This window comes from Mycteria americana, chromosome 17 (genome assembly GCF_035582795.1).
Source record: "Mycteria americana isolate JAX WOST 10 ecotype Jacksonville Zoo and Gardens chromosome 17, USCA_MyAme_1.0, whole genome shotgun sequence".
NCBI lineage: Eukaryota > Metazoa > Chordata > Aves > Ciconiiformes > Ciconiidae > Mycteria > Mycteria americana.
This window is the reverse complement of record NC_134381.1, coordinates 6,478,985-6,503,043: the sequence shown is the minus strand read 5'-3', so window position 1 is coordinate 6,503,043 and position 24,059 is coordinate 6,478,985. Positions and strand designations below refer to the sequence as shown.

At 37.0% G+C, this 24,059-nt stretch overlaps 1 protein-coding gene across 1 annotated transcript in view; it reads left to right on the top strand.

The window, feature by feature from the left end:
- The window catches only part of CDK5RAP2 (CDK5 regulatory subunit associated protein 2), an 84,035-nt gene that overhangs the window by 34,860 nt on the left and 25,116 nt on the right, over positions 1-24,059 (top strand). Inside the window, 11 exon segments of the mRNA XM_075520096.1 lie at positions 490-620; positions 2,228-2,343; positions 3,847-3,975; positions 8,685-8,780; positions 9,467-9,514; positions 10,157-10,344; positions 13,018-13,483; positions 16,686-16,953; positions 18,397-18,513; positions 20,719-21,319; positions 23,355-23,587. Of these exon segments, the coding sequence (XP_075376211.1) occupies positions 490-620; positions 2,228-2,343; positions 3,847-3,975; positions 8,685-8,780; positions 9,467-9,514; positions 10,157-10,344; positions 13,018-13,483; positions 16,686-16,953; positions 18,397-18,513; positions 20,719-21,319; positions 23,355-23,587 (2,393 nt within the window).

Genomic DNA, 24,059 nt, shown 5'->3' with positions numbered 1-24,059 from the left:
CATATTTTCAATGAAACATGATTTTTTATTTTTTTCTTAAGTGGAGCATTAGATTATATAGTATAGTTCTGTAGCAAGAGAACAAAGTTTCCATGGTCACCATATGATGGAATACACAGAGCCGTCAGTATTATGTGATAATGATATTTTTCTGGCATACTTTTCAGAAGTTAGTGATTTTGATTTTCCTTAAAAAGAATTACACAGAAGTTGGCTGGTAGAATATATCTGTCATGTTTAAGCTGACTTACAACCAGCACAGCTCAAAACAGCAAGAAAAGGATGTATATGTAAAAGTTGAGTCTCATCTTTCTACATAGGGATTTGATTATTCTTATGCATCAAAACGATGTTACTGTATGATGAAAAACAGCGATGGCCAATGTGAAACGGGCTCTTGTGGAAGCCTGGATGTATAAAAGATGCTGAGGTGCACAACAAAATGTTTTGAATTGAATCTTGAGGATTTTTTTTTCTCCTTTTTTTTAGTATAAATAGCTTGCAAACGGAACTAAACAACATTTTCATGTTGCGAAAACAACTAGAAGAAGACATTTTAGCTAATCGGAATCTGCAGAAGGTCTTAGAAGATCAGATTAAGGGCATTAAAAACCGACAAGGTCTGTATACGTGTGCAGCCCATCCTTTTCTTGATGATCTTGCACAAAAGAACACTGGTTTTATTACAGTCAGTTTGCTGGGATGGAGAAGAAATGTTTGAGAGTAGAAAAAGGTGTGAAAAAATTCTTTTTGTCTTTCTATACTGAGAATTATTTGGGGGATTTGTAACAGATTGTCTTTGAGCAATCAGGGCATAGACAGAGGGACAGCTTTTCTCTTTCCATGCAGCAAATGTTAGTAATTCTATGGCAGTTCTACTGCAGTGATCATTTCAAGCTGTCTACAATTTTGTACCCATAGAATTTACTGTTTTCTGCAGAAGTCAGAGATTCCTGGCTTTGAATAAATCTGTGGCCATGGGATCACTTTCTGACCGTGGAATGTGATTATTTCACCACACTTTGGTAAAGAGCTTGTGTCTCAGGAAATGGCTAGACTCCTCCTAACGGACGAAGTATTTCCAGAGACAGAAAAAATAGCCAGAGGTTTTGTTGTTTTGTAATTCAGAACTAGTAGAGCTTTTAAATATAACTTATATTCTACCTTTTTTATTGTACTTCATCGGAGGTGTTTTTAGTATATACTTAGATATAGAAAAGAATAATGTAAGTGGACATTGTTAAATATAGTTTACTGCATATGTACAGATGTATCTGTTTTATTCCATAGCGGATATATAAATAACAATAAAGCCTGTTCACTTACCCCCTTAAACTTAGATTTTCAATTTTAGCATCACTCCCTTGACAGCTATGATAAGTGACAAAAGCTAAGCTTCTGCTGTTTCAGTTTCCAACCTCAAAAGCACAGAGATGAACAACCAGAGTAGGCCAAAGTCTTGTGGATACTCCTGGGTTCTCAAGAGCAGTTGTGTTGAGGGTGAGGCTGCTAGGAATGGAGGCTCTGAAAATTAGTAATCATTTGTGAAGCTTTGGGTCCTTGCAGCAGCCATGGGATCAGTGTCAGAGCTGGGAGTAGGATTTGGATGTCTCTTCTTTGTCCTAATTTAGATATGCTTTCTCCCTATCTAATGAGATATATTTATAGAATTAACTGTCATCTATATTGTAAATGAACAGGTGTTTATTGAAACGTAACAAATCATTCCTGCAGTTATAGAGGAAATGAATAAGTAGCTATTTTCAATTCAATTAATGCAATCTTTTGACCCAAAAGCAAAATAAATTCAATAACTTTGTCTAACCCGGCTTTTTGCCTCAAGACCTTGAGTTCATGTTCATAAAAATATAGTTAAAACAGAATAACTATTCATGCCTTACTTATCCTTCCTAAAAATTATTTCTAATTGTAATGCTAAATATGCAAATTATAATTCAGAATTACATTCACAACTCATGCTGATAACCACAGAAAATACAGCCAGAGAAAATACAGCATGTCTATGTGTCAGAAGCACAAAGAAATATGAGGACAAAATTTGTTCAATTAAACAGAAAGCTTATTTTGGGGGATGAAACATTTTAACTGGCCTCCCACAGACTTACTAGTAGGTTCTTATTTGAAAAGTCCTGTCTTTGCATTTTATGCTGTGCTTCCCTGCAAATAGAGTTTCTGAAATAATTCCTGTCCTTGGTTATTTTGACAGATGAAACGCTATCTTTCTGTGGAGATCAAACATCTTATATGAGTATCTGTTTAGGAGAGCAAGATCATTTAAGCCTACAGATAGACCATCTGTCTCTTGAAGAACTTAAGAAAAAGGTATTGATTTTTTTTATTATTTACTGTTCCTAATGGCTTAATTCAGCTTCCTTTATAGTTTGTGCATCTCTCACAAAAAGGTTTATTTAGGTACAGTCGGGTAGTTCTGAAAGGATTTGAAGTTCTCATCTCTGTGGTTTGTGATCCACCTTTTATGAACTATTCAGTCTTTGTTAAACCACATGAGCTTCAGAATCAGCTGAAAGATAGGTGGCTTGCTGCAAAGGTTTTGTGATAGTTAGACACCTGGATTCAAGTTTCAGACTCGATACCATATTTTAGTCATCATGAAGTATACCAACTGCAAAGCAAAGCTTTTGCATTAAGTATCCTACAACATGTATTTCGTGGACCTTTATTAATCATGAAGATGGTAGTGGTGTCAATAATTTATACTTCTGTATAGCACACTCCATCCCAGGATTTGCAAATCTTTTGGTAAATATGGCATTTTATATAATAACCCTGAGGTAAGTTAATGTTGTCGCCATTCTACGTAAGGAGATCTGAAATTCAGAGACATTAAATGTGCAGACCATTGTCATAGAATAAATCAGTATTGGAGTTCAGAACTTGTTCTTCTGACTCCTTATCCTGTGCAGCGACCTCTGATCCATGCACCAATTTATGATAAGGAATTATTTTGGATATGGTCGTTTGGGAGTGAACATAAGTGAAGTTTTATATTTCTCATGGCCAGCTGAATTGTAGGCAGGTGTTCAAAATCTGGAGGTGGGTAATCTGAAGGAAAGAAGTTTGCCTTACACTGAGCAGGTGTCAATAAAAAAAGCCCCAGATTGTGTCCCAGTCCCGTTCTGGGGTTATACCACTTTTATCTCTGAACATATTCACTTCAGTAGGTTCAGGGACACTAAAAGATGTTTATAAACCATTTCTTACCTGAAAAAGGGTTTGTATGCCTGAAAACTGATCTGTTTTTTCTAAATATATTAATTAGTCTAATAAAAAGATTTCACTTCCTTCTGCAAACATTACCTTCTTGATATACTACATGAGTCTGTGACAGTAGTGTCTGTTCAAGAGTCTTGAACATGATTGTCAATTCAGATTTTGTATCTGTGAAACGACTCAGAATGATATTGGCTTATAAAGGGTGTTTGAGATAGAAGAATGGGTTGGTTCTGAGTGCTGCTATTTCCCTGTAATGCTGGTTTCCCTTGCACTAAAATGTTTCTTCTCAAATCAGCCTGTTGGTGTGAGGTGCCCTCAGGTTTCTTTTGCTACTGAGTTATGAAACTTGATACCTCAACTTAATAACATGGCTGAAAACTACAGTCTTACAAGTTAAGATTTCTTGAACACTAGCTCACAAATATATAATCAGGTTTTTCATACATAGTGAGATTGCCTCATGAGCAGATGTAGAAGCCCAGGCTTTCCAACTCTGCAGTTTAGATTTAGCTTGAGATTTATATATCGTCATTTGTTTTCGTACTAGTATGGATGTTACTGGTTTTGCTTGTTCTTCCTTTGGTTATTTAGGTTACTGACCTTCTCTTGATGGTTAAGGATCTACAGTCAATTAATCAAGAACTTAAGGAAAAACAGCTTGGACTTTGTACAACAGATCCTCAAGGGAAGGAAGCACTGAAAATAGTAAACCACAGTGAGGTAGGTTTTCTGTGTTAAAGTAGTGAATCTGACTCTCACATCTAATATACCTTGTGGAGTCATTTACTTCACTGCAGAATGAGTGTAAAACCCTGGGGGCTTATGTTGCTAATTCCTTATAATAACTTTTTAAATTAATGATGTAAACAGCTTTAAGATGTTAGCACAACAGAGAATCAGCTCAACGCAAGTGTTCAGTGATGTGTCAGGTTGGTTTTAAGGAAACAACTAACACATTAAAATATTAATTGGGTCTGTGATATATTTGTTTTGCCAATTGAAAGGGGAGGAAATAGTTAATTCTACAAAGAAAACTATCTTATATAACATTTTAGCTATTACTGAATGTCTGCTTGTCTACTTTTCACGCTGTGTCTAGTTCTGTAAGAGCTTAGTTCATATCTCCTCTGCATCTACAAAACAAGTAGGGTTCACCATGGCCAAAAAAGACAGAATAGCACTTTGGGTCGCTTAAATGCGTGGTTGTTCCTTCATATAGAATACGGTAGTATATGAAGAAGGCCAGCATTGTGGTAGATTGCTGAGAGGTGCAAGGAAGTAATCGTTGGTGGGTGTTTCATTCTTTTGCCCAAAGCTAAGACTGTTTTTAGCTGTGGGGAAGAAGAGGTCTTGGCAAAATACTTCCACTGAGAAGCATTTTGGGTGCTGGGTCCCCATGTGTCTTATTATGTGTGAATGATGAAGGATGTTCAGGAGGCTCTGGTAGATTCTAGTGAACCTCCTAGCTTGTTATAAAGTATTACTTGAAATGTGGCTGGTAGTACTTTTCCTTATATTGTGTTGTGGTTTTTGCTTTCAGTTACGTTGTTCTTGTGCACCACATATTGAAATGGAAGGTAAAAATATAAAAGGAATAATGATGGTGCTAGTATTTTGTGTCTTGAATTTCTGAATTAAACTCGAACAAAAAATTAGGAATAGTTTGAATCAGTTATGTGTAGGGATTGCCTAATCCTAGAACTGCAACTGTGGTATTGGTGATTTTTCTGCAGGACAGTTTATTCTGCAGGACTCTGGAAAAAGGGTCATGTCTTTTACCATATGCGCTGCAGATGCACTGGGAACAATCATCAACAGTCATGAAATATTCTTGCTTTTTCAGTTTTAAGACATAGTCATGTTACCTTTAATTGAAATATGTTTTAAATTATAGATTGACCTTTAGGGGTGCCATGGCTTTTATTAAGATAATGAATTTACATGTTACTGTAATAGGTTTGCATGAAAAGCTTGTGGGCAATCTGTTTCAGAGTGCAAGCGCTTTCTATAGATTAATATTTTAGCAATTTGCCTCATCATCCTGCAGAGGGTGCTGCACCCCCACTGATGCCGTAGTTAATGCCAAAGGAATTGGTGTCCTGTGCTAAGATTATAATGACAAGATACTGTGTGCTCCTGCGTGTGTCTTGGCACGAAAAGTACATATAGGGCTACTTACTTGAGAAGCTGTCTGCCTGCAGTTAGGTGCAGAATGATAAAGAGTGAAGCTTGTAAAATATAAATAAACCTCAAAATTCTGGTAAAGGAAATAGAAAAGTCAAAGATGGTATTTTAACCTGTGCCAGAATGATAATAGTACTATGGAGCTCAAAAGTGAAAGGACCTGTAATTAAAAGTTTTTAGTTTAAAAAGTACCATTTTATCAGTCTTGACAATAAATGGCAACCTGGATTTCAGGTTACAGGTTGTGACAACCGTGTGTTTTGCATATTAATAACCATTGTCAAAAAACCTAAGTTCTATTTTTTTTGTGTGTATTTTGGGCTAGAATTTGTTGGCAGGTAGTGCTGAGATGACACTAACATATGCGCTATGAGAGGAATTTGGACAGATACAGGGAGATATATCCTTCTCAGGTTCTTAAAATGAACCCATCTTTCTTTTCCTTCACAAAGCCAGAGCACAAATGAGATGAATCTGCATGTTGGTGCCTCTGCAGGGCATCTCCCAAAGGTCTGACAGCCCCTAGTACTCTATTTCTTGGCTTCATGTTCGGAAGGGAGGGAGAAGGAGGAGAGAAAAAGGTTGTTTTTGTACTGTCCTCTGAACATCTGCTTTCTCTGAGAGAAGCAGCCTCAGTGATTTCAGCCTTCAGGGCTCCAGGGATCTTTGCAAACCAAGCATATCACCGATTCATTTAGGAAAAACATTCTCAAGGTTTTCAGTCTCCAAGGAAATACTTTAAACAGCCAGCTTATTCTTCGTAGACTTCTTTTCTGGCCTTAAGACACTTATTTTCTTTTAATACTTTGTTGAACATTGGGTCGTATTCCTTGGAGCACAGAAAGTTTCTTTTCAGCCTCTCAGACATAGGACCATAGGACTGGGCTCAGACTGCAGTCATTTGTTGTAATGGTGTGCCGTAACCCGTTGGTTTTATGTAATAGTTTCATTCTAAGAAGCATCACTTACTAAGCCAAATACTGGCCTGGGAAAAGCAAATACTAAAAAATGTTGAGTCATAAAAGGTAGTTGCTTGGGGTGGGTAAGTTATATGTACAAATAAGTTTAATTTTAATACACAAATGCAGGGGTTGACCTGAATCTACACATGGAAGATTAAACCTTAACAGGTTTTTTTTTTTTTTAATAATAGCTAACATTATTGGACTTTTGGCATCCCATGATTACAACAAAAAGATACTTTTTTTATAATGCATGCCCTTGCTCTATATCACAACCTATCTGTGTCTTCCTCTGTGTCTTCCTCCAGTTTTCAGATTGTCTTTACTTTGTGTTGTCCTAGAAAACAAAGTCTGAGTGAAAATAGCAAAATCAAACGTGACTCAGAAGTCAGTTTTCAATATAGATTTCTAATAGCAAAAAGCCAAATATATTGATATGCTGTGCCAGCTGGTTCCTACCTTTTAAAATTCATACTTACTTAAAACCATTAGAATTGCTTATACTGCTAGGGATTAGAAGATAAAAAGGCTTTTCTCATTTATTTCAAATATGTGTATATATATATATATGCATACATTGTGTACATACCCAATTAAAAGAATCAAACCCCACAGATGCGTTCAATTCGCAGTGTTCTTAGGAAGCAAAAATAACGCTCCCTGCAGAATCCCGTTTGTGATTGGACTGACAAGCTGTGAGCCAAGACTTTCCAGCATGTGATACTGGGGAAGCAGGTTTCTCTTCTCATGCCATAAGTTTCAGCACTGTGCTGTATATCCATCGAAGCTATAAATACCACATCCACGACCCCTAGACACCAGTTTCTTTCCTTCCAGTCTGTCTTCTGAGTCTTTGTACCTATAATCTCAATTTTCTGTAACTATGCTCAAGATTCTGCTTTTCTTGCCTTAAGGTAATTTTTCTTTAGCCCAAGTTGCACCAAAATATGACTGTTATACACAGCAGTGCTGTATTATTGCCATAAGTGCTTTAAGACTAAAATTTTTATCTAATGCAAGTTTGAATCCACTGTGCTGTATCCTACCTATGGTTTAGGCATATTAGGCATAGCATTATTGATATTTACCATCACTCGCACGTTTCTACTATTTAATGAGATTCTAGCAGCAGAGAACTTACGTATTTATCTTTTTCTATTAGATTGGGAAATGTTGCTATAAAACAAGATGATATAGATGTCCAATCTGGTCTTATCACAGGGGAGCGGTGGAATGTGGTAACTGCAGGTGACTCATGATGGATCCCAAAGTGGGACGAAAGACTTGTCTGGTGCTCAGGTTGTTGTCTGGCAGGCTGTGCCAGAATGTGGCTACTGAATATAATAATTCTTTGTAAATATGAGTGTTTCTTATGATCAGTATTAAGCTGACATAGGCAAGGCTAAATCCTGTCCTCTGTTGCCAGAGGAAACTGAGTAGGGGAGGTGAGTTGTAAGTTAGATGAAAATATTCTCTGTGAGCTGTGTGGAAATGAAGCTCCCTCAGTAGTGGTCCTCGCTGCTGTTGGGAGAGGAGCAACGTGTGCGTCTCATCCCTTGCTTGCAGATCTGTTGCTGAGATGTAACATCCAGCAAACCAGAGGGATTCTGGTCTTGCTGTCAGTTATGCTGATGTCAGGAACTTGGGTTCTGCTACTAAAACAGCTGAGTCTTCCTCCGCCTCTTTGCTCAGGAAATATTGGTGACGGGAGATAGGTTGGGTTCTGTGGCAAATAGGGAGAAAAAGATGATTTGGCACCATTTGCTACCGATCGGCAAATTTAGGCAAGACAAAGCAGATTGTAACCTTCAGTGTACAGTAAATCTTTTTAGTGTATAGCAAGCTACGTGTGCTTTGTTTTAAAAGCATCTATTTCTTGAATGCTGGAGAAGAGCCTAAATTGTGTATCAAATGAAAATAAATTCTGGAAATTGGAAAATAAAATAGGCACAATGAGAACATGACTGAAGATAATAGAGGTCCTTTTGCAGAAGAGGTTAAGTGATTTTTATTTTTTTTTGTAAACTCTGAGGAGAAAGGGTTAAATAGAGATGATGGAATGCATAAGATAAAGTTTCACTGTATTTAATATGAGTCATTCCTGGTTTTTATATTAATTTCCTTTGATCTTGTTGAAGAAGTCTAATCCAGTGTTTGTTACTTTGTATTACAGGCTTTTTTTATTTTTCTTTTAAGACATGTCACTGACTGACTTATGCATGTTTCATATCACAGTATTTTTTTTTTGTGCTACATTTTCACATCATTCCATACTTTGTGTAGTGTCTTGAAATAACAGAGGAGCCTGTGATACAGACTGAAGATGGTGACAATGACAGGAAGATGCGGAACAGTCAACTTCCTGAGAGGGTCAGTCAGGTAGGACTCTGCTCTGGGTACATTATGTTACAGTGCTCTTTTCTCTGCATGCCTTTAAAAATTCTTGTTTTCTTAGAACACAAAGTCTCTTGCAAACAAAACATACTTTTCTTGGTATCTGATTTTGCTTTCACCTAATTTTGCAGTCAGGATAGCTTTCATTCTGGTCCTCGTTGTCCCTTGTTTAAGTACTCATAATCTTCCTTAATGGGTATGACACAAAGTCCCTTGAAATTGTGTTTCTTTACATACACACACACTGATCTTCAGCCTCCATTGCAGTTAGGCCTTTAGTACAAATTGTGTAAGATTCACTTGCTGCTGTGATTGAGGAAAAAATACTGTAGATCCTTCTTCAGGGCTGAAATACTTGATGTCTTGGTAACTTGTTGACTGCATTTTCATACATACAGGAATCTGCTGTCCTCTTATTCTATCATTCAAAAGTGATGTAATATAAAGTATCATGGAATCATAAAATAATTCAGGTTGCAAGGGACCTTAGAGGATCATAGAGTGCATTTAAAGTTGAACCTTTCTGGTTTAAAAATTATAACGTGCTAAATATGACACAAACATGCTAAAATATGACACAAAAATATGACACATTTTGATTAGTAGTGTTGAAGAATAATGATGTTCTGTTCTTTGAAATTTGTAATTTCTGTGTTTTCTTTGTTTACTAGGTATGCCTTCAAGTATCTCTGGATTTTCCTTCTGAGCTGGATAAAGCGGTAAGTGATGTATTGTAAAGGTCCTTTTGGCTCTTAAACATCTTAATCTCTCACTGCTGATGTCTACTGATGGAAACAGTATCCAAATGAGCCCAGTGTAAATTCTCATGGAAGTGATACAGAAGACTTTCACTGATTTAAATGGGGGTTGAATTACTGCAGAGAACCCATGTAGAAACTTCCTAGGACATGTCTATGGTGTTGCATACAAAAAGTTGGCAGTTTGTAAATACTTCAAGTTGCATCCTGTCCTGGCCATCAGGGCGTACATCTGGAGACCCCAGGACAGAATTTGGTACTGTAAAGACAGATGATTCAAAGGTGAACTAATAAAAAGTTAGCTGCAATCTGCAGGTGACATTCCTGAAGTTTCATACCTCTTCATAGATAAAGACCTTCAGGGAAATCTACTTAGTACTAAACAACTGATCACTATGAATTAATTGTATGAAATAGATGTTAATTGGTTTTTCTATTAATAAATAGTAAGTGAAATGTCTGTGGATGTTTCTTAATGTAGATAAAGAGCATCAGGAATTACAGGAGCATCAGGAGAACCCAATTACACAAAGATTACAGCCCTGAATTTAGTAGAACATTGCATACCTGTGTAATAAGAAAGTGTTTGCAATTTTTTAACAGATAACTCCATCAGGCTATTCAGAGAGTTTCTGCAAAGATAGACATTATAGGAGTCCAAATAAGCCTCAGTTTGAACATGATACAACTGGCAAATGCTTTGGCAGAATAGGAATGAGTGAACATGAAACACAAGAGAACTTGCTCACATCTCTTTTAAGAGAAAAAAGAACATCTGTACTGGAATCTACGTAAGTATGTGGGATATGCACTGCTTTTGACAGTATTTCTATTTGAGAAGAGAATAAAGTAATTTTGCTAAAGTGAATTTAGATAATGGCACTGTCTAATTTACCTGAGAGATTGGCAAGGCGCCTTCAGAGCCATTTTAGTCTATCATGCAATTAAGTAATTAGGAAACATACTATCAGTAGAAATCCTTATGAAAAACCCATTACAAGAAAAAAACTCTCCAGAGTTACTGATATACGGAGCTTTACTGTAGGGACTGATTGTTTTCAGGATGGGGTCTAGCAGTATTAAAGGGCTCAGATGATAATAGGTGGTACTTCTTCTAAAAAAAAAAAAAAAAATCTGAGAGCACAGGCCAGTGAAAGGTGGTGTGGTGGAGGGGATGACACTACTGCTGTAAAAATTGTACGTGTAAGGAACTGAGGAGGGAGGAAATGGAGTTACAATGACTTTTACAGGGTTAATTTTGAATGGACATTACTGTACACTTTGTGGCCTTTGCCATTGCACCTGAACTGCTTGGACAGAGGTTTCTCAGCAGTCAGCAGTTTAGGGAGCCTGTGCCCACGTCCTGCAGTTGACTGATTGGTTATTCCAGTGTAGTCACTTGTAGGACTGTGCTGAGATGAACCGTGTTGTAAGTACTTAGGTCAGTTTTCATGCAGGAGAAAATACTTGTGTAACTAAATCTGTATAAGCCCTAGTGTGACCAATGTTTTTCAAGTGTGTGTGGTACACTATGGTTTGATGGATTCCCAGCTGAAATGCTCATTTCCATAGAAACTGGACAATACCAAGCAGAAAAGAGTGTATAGAAAAACCATACCCTGACTAGTTTTGTTTCCCCCAATTTCATGCTTACACTACTTAATCTCCTGGTTGGAAACTGAATTAGAGCTTTGCTGGAGATCATTCTCATTTTCCCTTCCTAGTTCTCTCCACACTGTAATGACTAGTGTGGGACTAGTGTAATGACTAGGGTCTGGAGCAGAAGTCTTATGAGGAGCGGCTGAGGGACCTGGGGCTGTTTAGCCTGGAGAAAAGGAGGCTGAGGGGAGACCTCATCGCTCTCTTCAACTACCTGAAAGGAGGTTGTAGAGAGGTGGGGGTTGATCTCTTCTCCCAGGTAACAAGTGACAGGACGAGAGGAAATGGCCTCACGTTGTGCCAGGGGAGGTTTAGACTGAATATCAGGAAATTTTTCTTCACTGAAAGGGTTATCGAGCACTGGAACAGGCTGCCCAGGGAAGTGGTTGAGTCGCCATCCCTGGAGGTATTTAAAGGACGTTTGGATGAGGTGCTTAGAGACATGGTGTAGTGGTGGTTTTGGCAGTGTTAGGTTTATGGTTGGACTCGATGATCTTAAAGGTCTTTTCCAACCTATATGATTCTGTGATTCTGTGACTATGTACAGCGTTATGGGACTTTCTCCAGTGCCATCAGTGCTGTTCCTTCAGCTAGCCACAGTGGTTTCTGGAGAGTAATGGGAATGACCTTCCATGTACATTGTGCTCGGCAATGCTGCTAGCAGAATATCCTGTGGAATTCACAAGTCAAATCCTGTTTTCTGCGTTCAGCATGCACTGCACTTCACTTTACTTAAGCAATTCTATATTTTTACATTACTATTTAAAGCTCTCCAACACCCATAAATGGTCTTAGTTGTCAAAGCATTAGTTAGTGGTAAATGAGGAGATACTACTCTCTTAGAAGATGAATAGACAACATTGTTTTATTTGTTAACTTTGCTTAAAAGTCTGCTAATGAGTGATTCCAGCACCATCGTCTTTACTGCTCTGGTGTGTAATCTTTTCTATGTTCAAGTATAAATGACCAGATTGGCTGGTGATGAGCCTGTACTTTGGATAACTTAATTCTCACTAATGATATTAGATGCCAGAGAAAGACATAAAAAGCCTAGTTAGCTTCTACCATTTCAAATGCTAACTATACAAAGGCAGTTGTTTTAAACGCTGGTTTATATGTTTAGTGGCACAAACAGCTCTCTATTGGATGCATGAAATCATCTGTAGAATTTGAGGGCTTGCTTATGCTTTAAACGTCTCTTATTTGGCTTCAGTTTCACTTAAAACATTGCTTTCCAAACTGTTGTCCATGGACCATTAGTTATCTGTGGGGCAGTTTGGTGGTCTGTGGTGGTCTGTAGTGAGCTGTTTTTGCAGGCTTTTGGCTGTTTTCTGAGTTTCCATCTTCCCTGTTACATTAGAAATACATGAAGGGATAGATTTTCAGAAAAACTCAACATCTAGAGTCGCCTGTGGTTTTGGTAGAATTTTATTTTTAAGGTAGTTAAACCAGAAGTAAACTCTTTTGAAAATTCATTCACATTTCTTATATTGCTGTGTTACGTAAGCAATTGATTTAGTTACCAGAGGTTTACTATCTGCTCATGAATGGAGCAAGGGGTGGTAGAGCATATATGGTCATAACTAGGAGAAAAGCATTATGAGATAATTTATGATATAACTCAGGTTGTGAAAAGGTTTCAAAACCTCTCTTTGTTAGTGAGTAATTCATTAGTGAGTAAAACGGAATCTCCTGGGAATTTCAAATATGTTGAGACAGTGCAAAAGAGTTTCTTCGAAGATATTCTTGTTTGCTTAAATAAAAATCAAAATTCATGCCTTTTCTTTCCTCTTTCCTGAGTATAGCAGAGAAGAACAAATGAAAATTGTAAATGAACTGTTAGATCATCTGAACACAACTGAGGAAGAATGTTCAAGTGAAGATATAGAGAAAAAGGATGAAAAAGATCTTAGGCAAATGATTATTCAACTAAGAGCTGAACTCAAACATTTCAATCAGGTCAATAAATTCTTAAAGCAGCAAGTAGAATTGAAATCAACTTTTGATGGGAAAGAGAAGGTTTATCCAGATGCAATGCCACAGATTAATAAGGATATTGAGTTGTTGAAAGTGGAATTGAAAGATGCAGCTACACAAACAATGACTTCAGAGAGTAATGTCATGAGATTCAAACATGAAGGCAAAAAAGGAGCCTCAGAAGAAAAACCAAAATATTCAAGATTAAATGCAGAAAGAGAACATCAGCAAGAAAATGTGTATAAGAAGGGTGAACAGCATGAAAGACTCTTTTTTACGGGGAGAACAAATGAAGTAAGTTTATTTAAGATTCTCTTTTTGGTACTTAGGGAATAGATGCGTAAAAGAGAAAAATATGTTTCTTTTCTAATATTAAATCTTGCTTTTGTGTAATTTTTAAAATTAGAAAAAGAGATGTAAGCCAAATATATTTTAGATAATTGTTCTTAATGTTCAGGGCTTTTCATTGCATACTTCAGTGTGCTTTAGAACATTAATTAATTGGATTTCAATCCTCACTGGGACCAGATACTAGTAAATATTACAGCTTTTAGAAAAAGAGATAGTTTATAGCATAATGGCCTGATTCTGTACTACCTTATATCTCTGCATAGATGTTCATAATGTGCAGAGCCAGAGCATTCTGAACTGATAACTTATTATGTCTAAATGGCAAATGGGTTCTAGAAAATTGAAGACTTGCATAATGTCTGAGAGCATGGTGGTGAACAGTTAATGGTAGATTTCAACAAACTCAAGTCTTAATTTTAGGCTTTTATTAACATCTTATCATTGTGTCTTGCTTTTAGAGAAGTATGACCAGTAGTACTCTATAAAATTGTGGGGGCAGTTCTTCATTCCATTTGTTTGGAACCTAAGCGCACAGAATCTGTTTTGTGAGCACAGATGTAATTTGCTTGTGCCAGATGAGTTTTCAAGTCTTGTATGCAGGCAGTCTGATCGCAAAGAAAGAGGTGGGAAAACAGTGTCTACTAAAGAGTTCCTATGTATTGTTTCAGTAGCAGTTATAGAAGCCAAGTTGAAAACTCTTTGAAGATCTTAGCTCTTGCAGAGCAGACAAAAGAGAGTATTGCTTTTGATTTTGTGCACTGCTAATAGAGAATGTGGTAGCACCTTCTGCAAAGAATGGTTTCCATGACTTTAGTGATCAAGAGATTTCTGTGAGCTGGCAATTGGGAGCAACTCCTTTTTATTCTGGCTTGTTCTCGTTGGATTCATTTCACTGAAGGAAGGGGCTTGTAAACTAAGAGATGGTGATAAGGCTTACTTCTGTACAGGCATAAACATTTCGGTATAGTTTGGGATTCTAAGGAGAAGATTTTGGCATGCACAGTTGGTCCCTGGCAAACACCCTAGAAAATTCATGCCAGTCTTAGCAATAAGTTATGATACCCCTGAAAAATCAAAACCTAAGTAACTCGCAAAAACTGTGTCTTGTTTCACCAAACAAATACATGTAGTCAAAATCTGTTGGAGTATCTTCAGGTACGTTCCTAGTCTTTTAAGCTTTCCTTATTGGCAGTAAATTTTCTACCTTTAAAAAAAAATTACATTTGGGGAGGAAAGAGGCTAGTAATGGAAATGTTCTTGGGCTATTGTTAACGTTCTTAGTCTGTTTGGCATTCGGTCAGTCGTGTTTGGCACGTGGGCTGCTGTGATAGCTGTTCCTGCATCATTGGGATGCCTTGGCTAGTCTGAGACAGAAAGGAGTGGATGTGCTTCTCATCCGTGTTGGTGCTGTCCGGGGCAGCTGACTTCAGGAACACACGAAGAGATGAGGGCAGGTGGAAGGCAGGAAGAGTAAAGATGGGTAGTAGAGGGGGAAGGGGTTTGAGGACCTAGCTGTCTATTAATGAAGATCTGCTCGTGATGGCTTGCTTTAAGAACACTAATGATGTCTTTGAGTTGCTGGTTTTACTTTTCAGGAATGAAGGACAATCTCTCTGAAGGCAAGTAAAGGTCTGTCTGCCCTCCACAGGGAATACTTAGAGTTCTTTCTGCAATTCTCTTTTTTTCAAGTTCTGTTTTCATTGAGTTTCAGTACACTGTTTTGATTCATCGTTTTCCAGATTCCTCTCTAGTTTAATCAGCTGCAACCTCAATGCAATCCCTGAGTCTGTTGCTTTAAAAGCTTTCTTGTTTGGACTAATGCAGTGTATCTTTTGCTTCTGAACAGCTTTTATAAATAATTTCATGTAGCCAGTTGAACTGGACTTTGGGTAATCTGTCTGACATATATGTCTGTACAACAGCCCTGAGACAGCTGGAAATTGTTTGACGTTATTAGTGCAGTTTAGTAGAACTAGGAGGAAGTTCATCCCACCTGGATTTATTTTTCAGCCTCCAAACGATATTGTATTCATGTATGTACAAAAGGAATTGAGTATGTCATTAGGAAAATGGAACTTGCTTTTTATTATTTTAAATTGTGTAAGGACTATAATTGCTAAGAAATGAATGTGGAAAGGTATTTCAGAATACGTTGGGTGGTAAAAGAAATTATGGGACTTACGACACTGGTGGAGCAAATGAACAGCAAAAAAAAAATCTAAATCTATCTGAACATGCCATTATTGATTTTTATTATTATTACACACAATTCCATATCTCTCATCAACATATAGCATGTTTTTATCTTTTTGGAGATAGCACTATTTTATGCTCCGTGGTTTAAAGAAAGAAACATTTTATGCAGTCTTCAAAAGGTGAGAGGCTAAAACGTAGTAGTGACTTAAGAAATTTAACTTGTCCCCCCAACTCCAATGATGGAATGTCTGTTAGAGTAGGAAACGGGAATCCTGTGGAAGCAATTTATAGAGTGTATGGGTGAAGAGGCTATTCTTGTCAATAAAGAATTTCTCTATGGCAGCAAAAATTTCCTCTGTGAGTGATGCAAAGCTGTGTTGATTTGCTCAAAGGTATGAAAGAAGGCTGGTAAGAAGTAGGGCCTGTTGGACGGAGGCAAAATGAAGAAAGGAAAATACGTTCAGGAATTTGTGAAAAAGTAGGAGGATCCTCAATTTAAAAAAAAAAAATATTTGAGGGAAACAGTTACTGGGCTGTCAGACATTTATATAAATCAGAGACTGGGAAGTAGCAGTTAGAGAGGTCAGTTTGGGTGAGAAACTATTTTCCTAGGGCACACACAAATTCAGGGTTAACTAATATGCCTACTGATTAAAAGCCTTTGCTAGTCAATGGTGAATTTGCTGTCTTGCTTCATGAACTGGAAGCCGTTCCCTGTGTGGATGTGGATGCACTTACAGAAAATTGATAGGTTTTTTTTCCTCTCTGAATGTTTGTTTTCCACATTGCAAGGACGTATTGCAATCTTACTTTCAAAACTATTTAATGTGACAGCTTACTGATCTTACTGGAAAATTTTTATTTTCCCTGGAATATTTGTTTATACTTCCTTTACTTGACTGTTACATATGAGCTACCAACTCCCCATTTTATTCCACGCCTTTTTCAGACTGATTCTGCTTACCGGCCCAAGAAATCCCGTCTGCCCGTTCTCTTAAAACCATCCAGACCATCAGGAAATGTGTCTTTGAACTCCTGTATGCAGAAGTCAGATTCAAAACTACAGCATCATACCAGGGTACCTTACGAAGGTCTGAAAGCATGTGAAGTACGAAACAAACAATTTCAGCCACAAACAAATGGGGAGTTATTATTGAATGAGTCTGTAACTGAAAACCTTCAAGAAGAGCCTGCACAGGAAAGCACATCAGTGAGAGGTAAATAAAGAGCAGACATAATGACTTGTAATGCTGCTTGAAATAGTGGCTTCTTTTCTTGTAGTAGACAGTAAAAACATCATTTTTACATGTGTGCAATGCTGCTTAATCTTACGATTTTCTTGGGTAGGCAAATATATATAGATCTTGAAAAACACCTTTTTTGCTTTTATCTTTGCCACTAGAATGTAAAACAGCTTTGTATGGAATAGAAAGTGCTTTGTATACATGGCATGAAGTATATAATAAATGACAGTTTCACAGGGTGCCCACACATGCACACATATATGTCAATGTTTAGGTAAATGAAAAATTTCCTTTATATGATGCCACGTCTAATGAAAACTGTCTGTAATGGAGACAGGAGGGTATAAAAATACTGTATTTGTTTATGCTGCATAAATAAGTTTTTCCAATGATCAGTCAAGTCATCCCTGTCTGTTTCTAGTGTGGCTGGATTAATTTAAACTCAGTTGTTGACAAAGTATCTGGATTGGCAAAGTATGACAAATTGTAAGGCCGAGAACAATGGATATTATATAAAGATTTGGAGTGGTAAAAAAAATAAAAATGCGCTTAGCAGTTAGATTAAAAACTGAGCAGAGATGTAAAGGATAGGTGGGGGAGAGAGGAGGTGCAAATATAAGAAATAAAGAGTCAACCAAGTAGCAAGTGAGCCACTATCAAACACAGAGGTTGCAGAGGCTTTCTTGTTAATGAGAACATTACTGTGGTAAGAGACAGATAGGACACGACTTTATTGTAAATACTCAAGTTGATAGGACTATAGCAATTAGTTTTGGTAGGTGCAAATGGGGAATTCTGAGAAGGGAAGTACTTTTGAATTGGATCCTGAAATGAATCAGAACCTGTTAGGACTGCAGTCCTGTGATTTCCTTTCCACACTGATTTCTTTACCCTGGGTAACAGTTGTATTGCACACTGAGTAATTCTGAGACTTGATGCAGTGGGAGATTGCAGAAGATTAGTTTATGATCAATGCTCATATTGGAGAAACTTTTTAGCCTTTTCACTAAGCGTAACATAAAACATTTAAAAATGCACTAAAAAGGGATTAACTGTTACATTACAAAGGGGACTCGCAAATATTTATCTTCGGTTATTGGTAGGAAGCCTTTGCAATTCACATTCTTAGTAGTTATCCTTATAACTAGTAGTTCAAGTATTTTAAAAATATTTGCAAACACTGTTTCATATGACCAGTAATGTTTGTATTACATTTTCAGTAGTTGTTCTGCCTTAGATGATTTTCCTGTTCCAAATTGTCAGAGAACCAGGTTTGGATGCGTGGGGTTTTTGTTTGTGTGTGTTTTTTTGGTGGGTTTTTTTTTCTTTTTTTTTTTTTTTTTTTTAACTATCACCACCTAATTTTTTTTCAGTCACTTACTGACTTCTGTTTTACCTTCCCCTACCTTTCACCAGTTGACTCATTGCTCAAACTGGATAATAGTGAGGTCCAGATGGAGTTGCAAGGTGTTGATCTGGGTACAGAGGGCAAGAGTGAATGTGCGATGGACAAAAACCAGCAAAACTATCAAGGTAAAGCATTTATATGGTATAGTATTTAAAAAAAAAAAAAAAAAAAGAAATTTTAAAACTCTAGTTTCTTCTGAATTGTGCAAAATTGTAAATTACTGCAGGTAATTGTCTCCCTTGCCATTATTTGTGGGTTTTAAATCTCATTTTCTTAGCTAATATGGATTAATTGCTCTAAGAATCCAAGTTGGTCTTTTAAGGGTTATGCTTTCAGAAGGGCCACAGGGATTTATGAGTCTGGTTTCCAGTAAAAATGAGTTGTATGCCCAACTCTGATCTCTCTTGCTAATGTCCTCACTTCTGAACTCTTCTCTGAATTAAATATTTGGTTACATATTGCTTCTGCATCTAGTTATGAACTATTAGAATGAAGCAATTGAATGATAGAATTTTGCTTATCTGAATTATTTGAAGGCATTCAACTAGGTTGAAACCTAATGGAATCGTTTAATGAAAATGTAAATAGGCTTAATACTGTGTATTACGTGATTCTGCATCATCCATTAGTCTTTTTTGAGAGGGCTTAAATAACCTGGTTAACATGGTGTGTATAGAGTGCAGAGGATATGGCCAATTTTGTAATCCTTTGTCACATCATTAATTTTATTTGTATAAGCAGTTTCATTGAAGCCAGTCAGTTGGTTTGCAGGACCGTGCTCTATGTGCGCCCTTTGTGTGTGTGGACATGTATATGCACAGAGAGCTGCTTAGCTCTCCTTTAATGAAAGGGCAGTGTTTCATTAAAAACTATAGTCAGTATTCTCATCAGAAATATTTCTTCCCTAATATCTGCTTTTATGTCCTGTTTTTGTTATCTGGAACATTTGCATGAAATCAGGATTGCGGAGTTTAAGAGTTCATCTCGTATCTGGGTTTTTTCCATCTCAGTGCACAACCTTCTTTGACATCTGTGTTACTGCAGCAACCGACTGGTAGAGAAGGAGGAGAAGCTAATGAACTTAAGTGTTGCATTCCCTTATTCAGTGTGTTTTCTTGAATTCATACACGGGCATTTTCCTGGGAGCATTTCTGTCCTGTGGTTCTGTCACCTTTGGAATGACATACCTAATGGTGTGCAGCAATCTGTATGCTGCAGAGAACATTGTCTAGCCTTAATTTCAAATATATTGATATCCCAGTATTGCAGCTTCAATTTTTTCCGGCTTTTAGGTTATATTTGTTTTTATTCTCTTGTGCTTGGGCTTGACTTGGGCCTTCATATACAGCTGCCCCCCCCACCCCGCCTCGAGATTTTGTACTGATTTAGAGCTTGAACCTGGGCATTCGAATTCTCCATGGAAACCAATTTGAAAGTATTAAGACCTCTGCAAGATCAATGAATGACTCCCAAAAGGGAGGTTCTAATTCGTTGTGATCTTTTGCAGAACTAATAGAAGGGGAAAATTTAATTTACTGGTAACCAGAAAATAACCGTTTTCTTAGATACTTGCACACACAGCCCTCAACATACATAGAACTATAAACATAGAATATATGTAGGAATATATAACTTTTATTGGTCTGAGTCTGGGGTGATTGCATTACTTACGAATGGCAAAGTCAACTAAGGAATGTGCTGTGCATGCCAAATGAGTGCCAGTAAAACCTTTAACACCGAACATTTTTATGGATTTTGTTTAGAACACATTTTGAAAAGAAGTTATTAAAGCCCCTTTTTCAAATTTTACTATTTTGTTGATAATCTGTTTAAAATTCCACTGACTTTATGCTCCACTTGGTTTTGTATAGATTTTTGAAGTGAGGAGAAAAAGAATATTTAATTAGAAATTTTAGGAAAAACCATTTAAAGTCATAGAGTCTCCTTTCCAATCTCAGTACCTTATGTTTGAGGTTGTCATCTTTGTGGCTGGAAAGGACTGGGCTTCATCGCTGTCTGATTCAGGATTGCATATAGCAAAAGTATTGTTCAGTCATTTGGGAAAAGATGATTGTTTGAAAGGTGATTAGGGGTTTGAAAGGTTTATTTGAAAGGTGATTAGGGGTTTGAAATATTTGATGTACAAGTTGAATTAATGGGCAAATCATAGAAAGAGGTCAAAGGTCCAAAACTAATATTGCATAGTTCATAATTATTCTGCATTTTTATTCTGTTATTACAGAAGTAAATGAATTCATTCTAATGCTGTTAAGAACAGAATGTCAGATAAAGAAATATTAATATTCACACGCAAGCCTCCTGTTTTTCAGAAATGGAAAATCATCATAACATTAGCAACGTGAATATCCAGCGTTCATTAAAAGAGATAAATGAAGAGTTTTATTCCATGGAACATGAGGACATTGACTCAGCCACCACATATTCAGGTTCCAAATGCCTGCGTTCTCTCAAATTGAGTGTAACAACTACAGATGCACTTGATGACTGTGAAGTCGTAGATGATATAGAAGAATTGAAACAAAGAATTAAGAAGATGAAGTCTGAGCTTGAAGAGTACAAAATGTTCGTGTATCATTTACAGACCTCTGACCACCTTTTATCAAGTGGTATTTCCAATATAGTTTTGAGCGACACAGCCTTGCCCGTGGAAGGACGTGTTACGCAAGTGCAAGATACAGCTATGCAAGAAATCAAAACATTTTCTAGTGTACATCAGCTGATGGACTACGAGATCCACACCGAAAACAGGAATTCAGAGTCTTCAAAAGCACCTGATACATGGACAGCACAAAACTTTAAGGAACTACTATCAGCAAATGAGGCAGAACTTGAAAAAGAGCAAATTGCAAATATGCATCTTGATGAAGTGTATCATCTTCAGAACAAACTGAGAGAAATATCACCATCCAAGTGAGTAAAGCTATTATTGTTTCAGGTTCCTTTTTGTAAACAGCAATACCAAATAACATAGGGAGGTAATAGGAAGAGAATTTTATTCACATAGGAGTGTGTTGTTACAGTAAAGGCTAAATTTCACTAACATTAACATAAAGCAACTGAAACGTTTAGTTAAAAGATGCCTTGAAGTACAAAAAAGAATTTCTCTTACAACAGAACTGCTCCTGATAAGCTCATATCATCCTCTGCAATGATTCTGTGCCAGACACCTGTGTCTCTCCCCGCACCTCAGGTCCACAACTCTCTTTGCTGCAAGATACCCTGTCTTGAGCAAAGTCAGATCTCCTCAGGTTACTCTGTGAGACGGGCTGACCTCTGTAATCAAAGTATTACAGTTTTGCATCACTCAGGTTTTTTTCAGGTGACAAGTGTAAGAAAATGGAACATCCCATTTAAGATAGAAATGTTTCCGTGGGCAGTTGGCTGACAGATTCATGCTAGCCCTTCTGTTTCTGTGACCATACTTTATGTATAAAATAAGAAGTTTACGCTCTAGTTATAATTTATTTTGCAGTTGAGTGCCGTAATGCCTTCCTTTGAAGGATGTGAAAGTATATATATGTAGAAATTAATGAATGAAATTTTATAGCATAAGCTCATAAGCTGGAAAACCATTTATGGGGGGCTGGAAAGTATCGGTCTTGGTTTCTTTAATGATAACACTGGGGGCAGCATTTTGGCTAGCATATATACAAATCACAGACATAAAACGGGGTGCTGTAAGACCAAACCTTTTTTAGCCCCCCTCCCCTCTCCCCCCCCTTTTTCCACCCTCTAATATTGTTATTGTCCTGAGGGCCTATAGAACAGCAGGAACTATAACAAAGAAAGGTATTCGGCCTGTAGGCTTTCTTCAGAATGCTTCAGTAGAAATATTTGGAGACACTGAGCAACCGCCAACATGGACTATTGTGTATCTCTTAGTATTACTATCATAAAATACAGTCGTGCTACATAGTACATATAAATTTACATAACTTGAAAATACACCTCATCCATTTTACAAAGGAAGATCTCACTGTGTAAATTAAGGAATGAGACAGTATGGATCACGGTAAAGTTTTTACGGCCAGTGTCTAGGACAACTACATGAGTCACAAGTGACAGACCCAAAAATGAGTTATGCTTCTCTTCCTATACAAATGACAATAAAAATTCTGTAACAACCCCCACCATCATAGATTTTGTTTATGCCCCGTCTTTTGTTTGATTCCCTGCATCTTTTCAGCTCTTCTCCCTTTTTCTCTCCACTAATGTACAAGTCTGTAGAAAGAAGTCTATCTGTGATACAGACAGTGGCAGTATAAAGAGGATGTCTATATTTGCAAGTGCAGAATAAATTCAGTTGATCTGAGTTGAAATTTATATCCTGGCTTGTGGAGTACAAGAGTTTGGACACTACAGTGGTTGTCATGGTCATGTCTCTGGTAATAAACATACAGAGACGTGCAGAATTTTCAGACTGGGTGAAACCATCAGCTCAGAAAGTCCAATATTGTGCTCCTGGCAGGAAATGCATGAAGTTTCAGAAGAAGGGACAGCTCCATCTGTTCTTCCGTAGTGAATTAAAAAAAAAACAAAACAAACAAACCAAAAAAAAAAAAAAAACCAACCAAAAAACCCCACCAACCAGTCAGGAAAAATATGTGTATTCTTAAAAATTCTTTTCATGTATTCACTCTTATTTACTTTAATTTGGCACCTTTGCATGCCATCTGGGTTATTTCCAAGCAGACAAACAAGTCATCACTTTAGTTTCTGCCCATCTTATAAATGAAGCAGTTAAGTGAAGGATAATAACCCACAAGTTATGCCCAAAAATACAAAACTCAACAGTTAGAGACAATACATTTCTCATTGTGGCTGTAAAAGCATTTTAAAAGAAAATTGAGTCACATAAAATTATAGCTTTGGAATATAAGTTTAATTCACTTTAAATGTTATTTATGGTCAGAAAATTACTTTAAAGATAATTTCATTTTCTCAGATATGATTCATTAGTTCATTCACAAGCTCGAGAACTCTCCTTTCAACGCCAACAAATTAAAGAGATCCGCAGTGGTTGTGTTGCTTACCATCAACATCTGACGAGCCTTATTAAAGCTTTTGAGGAACTGCTTCAAGCCAGTGATGTAGATTATTATGTTGCCGAAGGCTTCCGTGAACAACTGAATCAAAGTGTACTATTGTTTGAGAAGCTAGAAAGGAAATTCCTGTATGGTAAGTAGCCGTATTTTGTGCTTATTGTCTGAGATATATTAACGTTCTTGAAATTAGATTTTTTTTTTTTTCTTTTTAGTGAAAAGAAAGCCTTACTTTCTCTTGGTTGCTTTTAAATGATTTATTAGGACTGTCTTGGAAGATAAAATTTTAGTGCTCCAACAAGACTGGATTTTACTTTTGTAGTTGTCCTTTGTATTGACACTTTCCATTTTGAGTTGTTTATCTTAGCACATGCATATTTTAACTGTTCAAAATATAGTGGTTGTAGTTTAGTAAAAGTTTAGTTACAAGTAGGCTTCAGGATTTTCTATTTCAGGAGACAGCCCGGCTGACTTTGTTGAGCCTAAGCACCGGATATCTCTATTGAAGGGTTGTCATGGGCATGGTTCCCAGTTGGTTTTTAACACAATCTATGTTTAACTAAAAAGAAAAAATTACAGGTTCCTGAAGTTTTTCCTCTAAAGTGCAG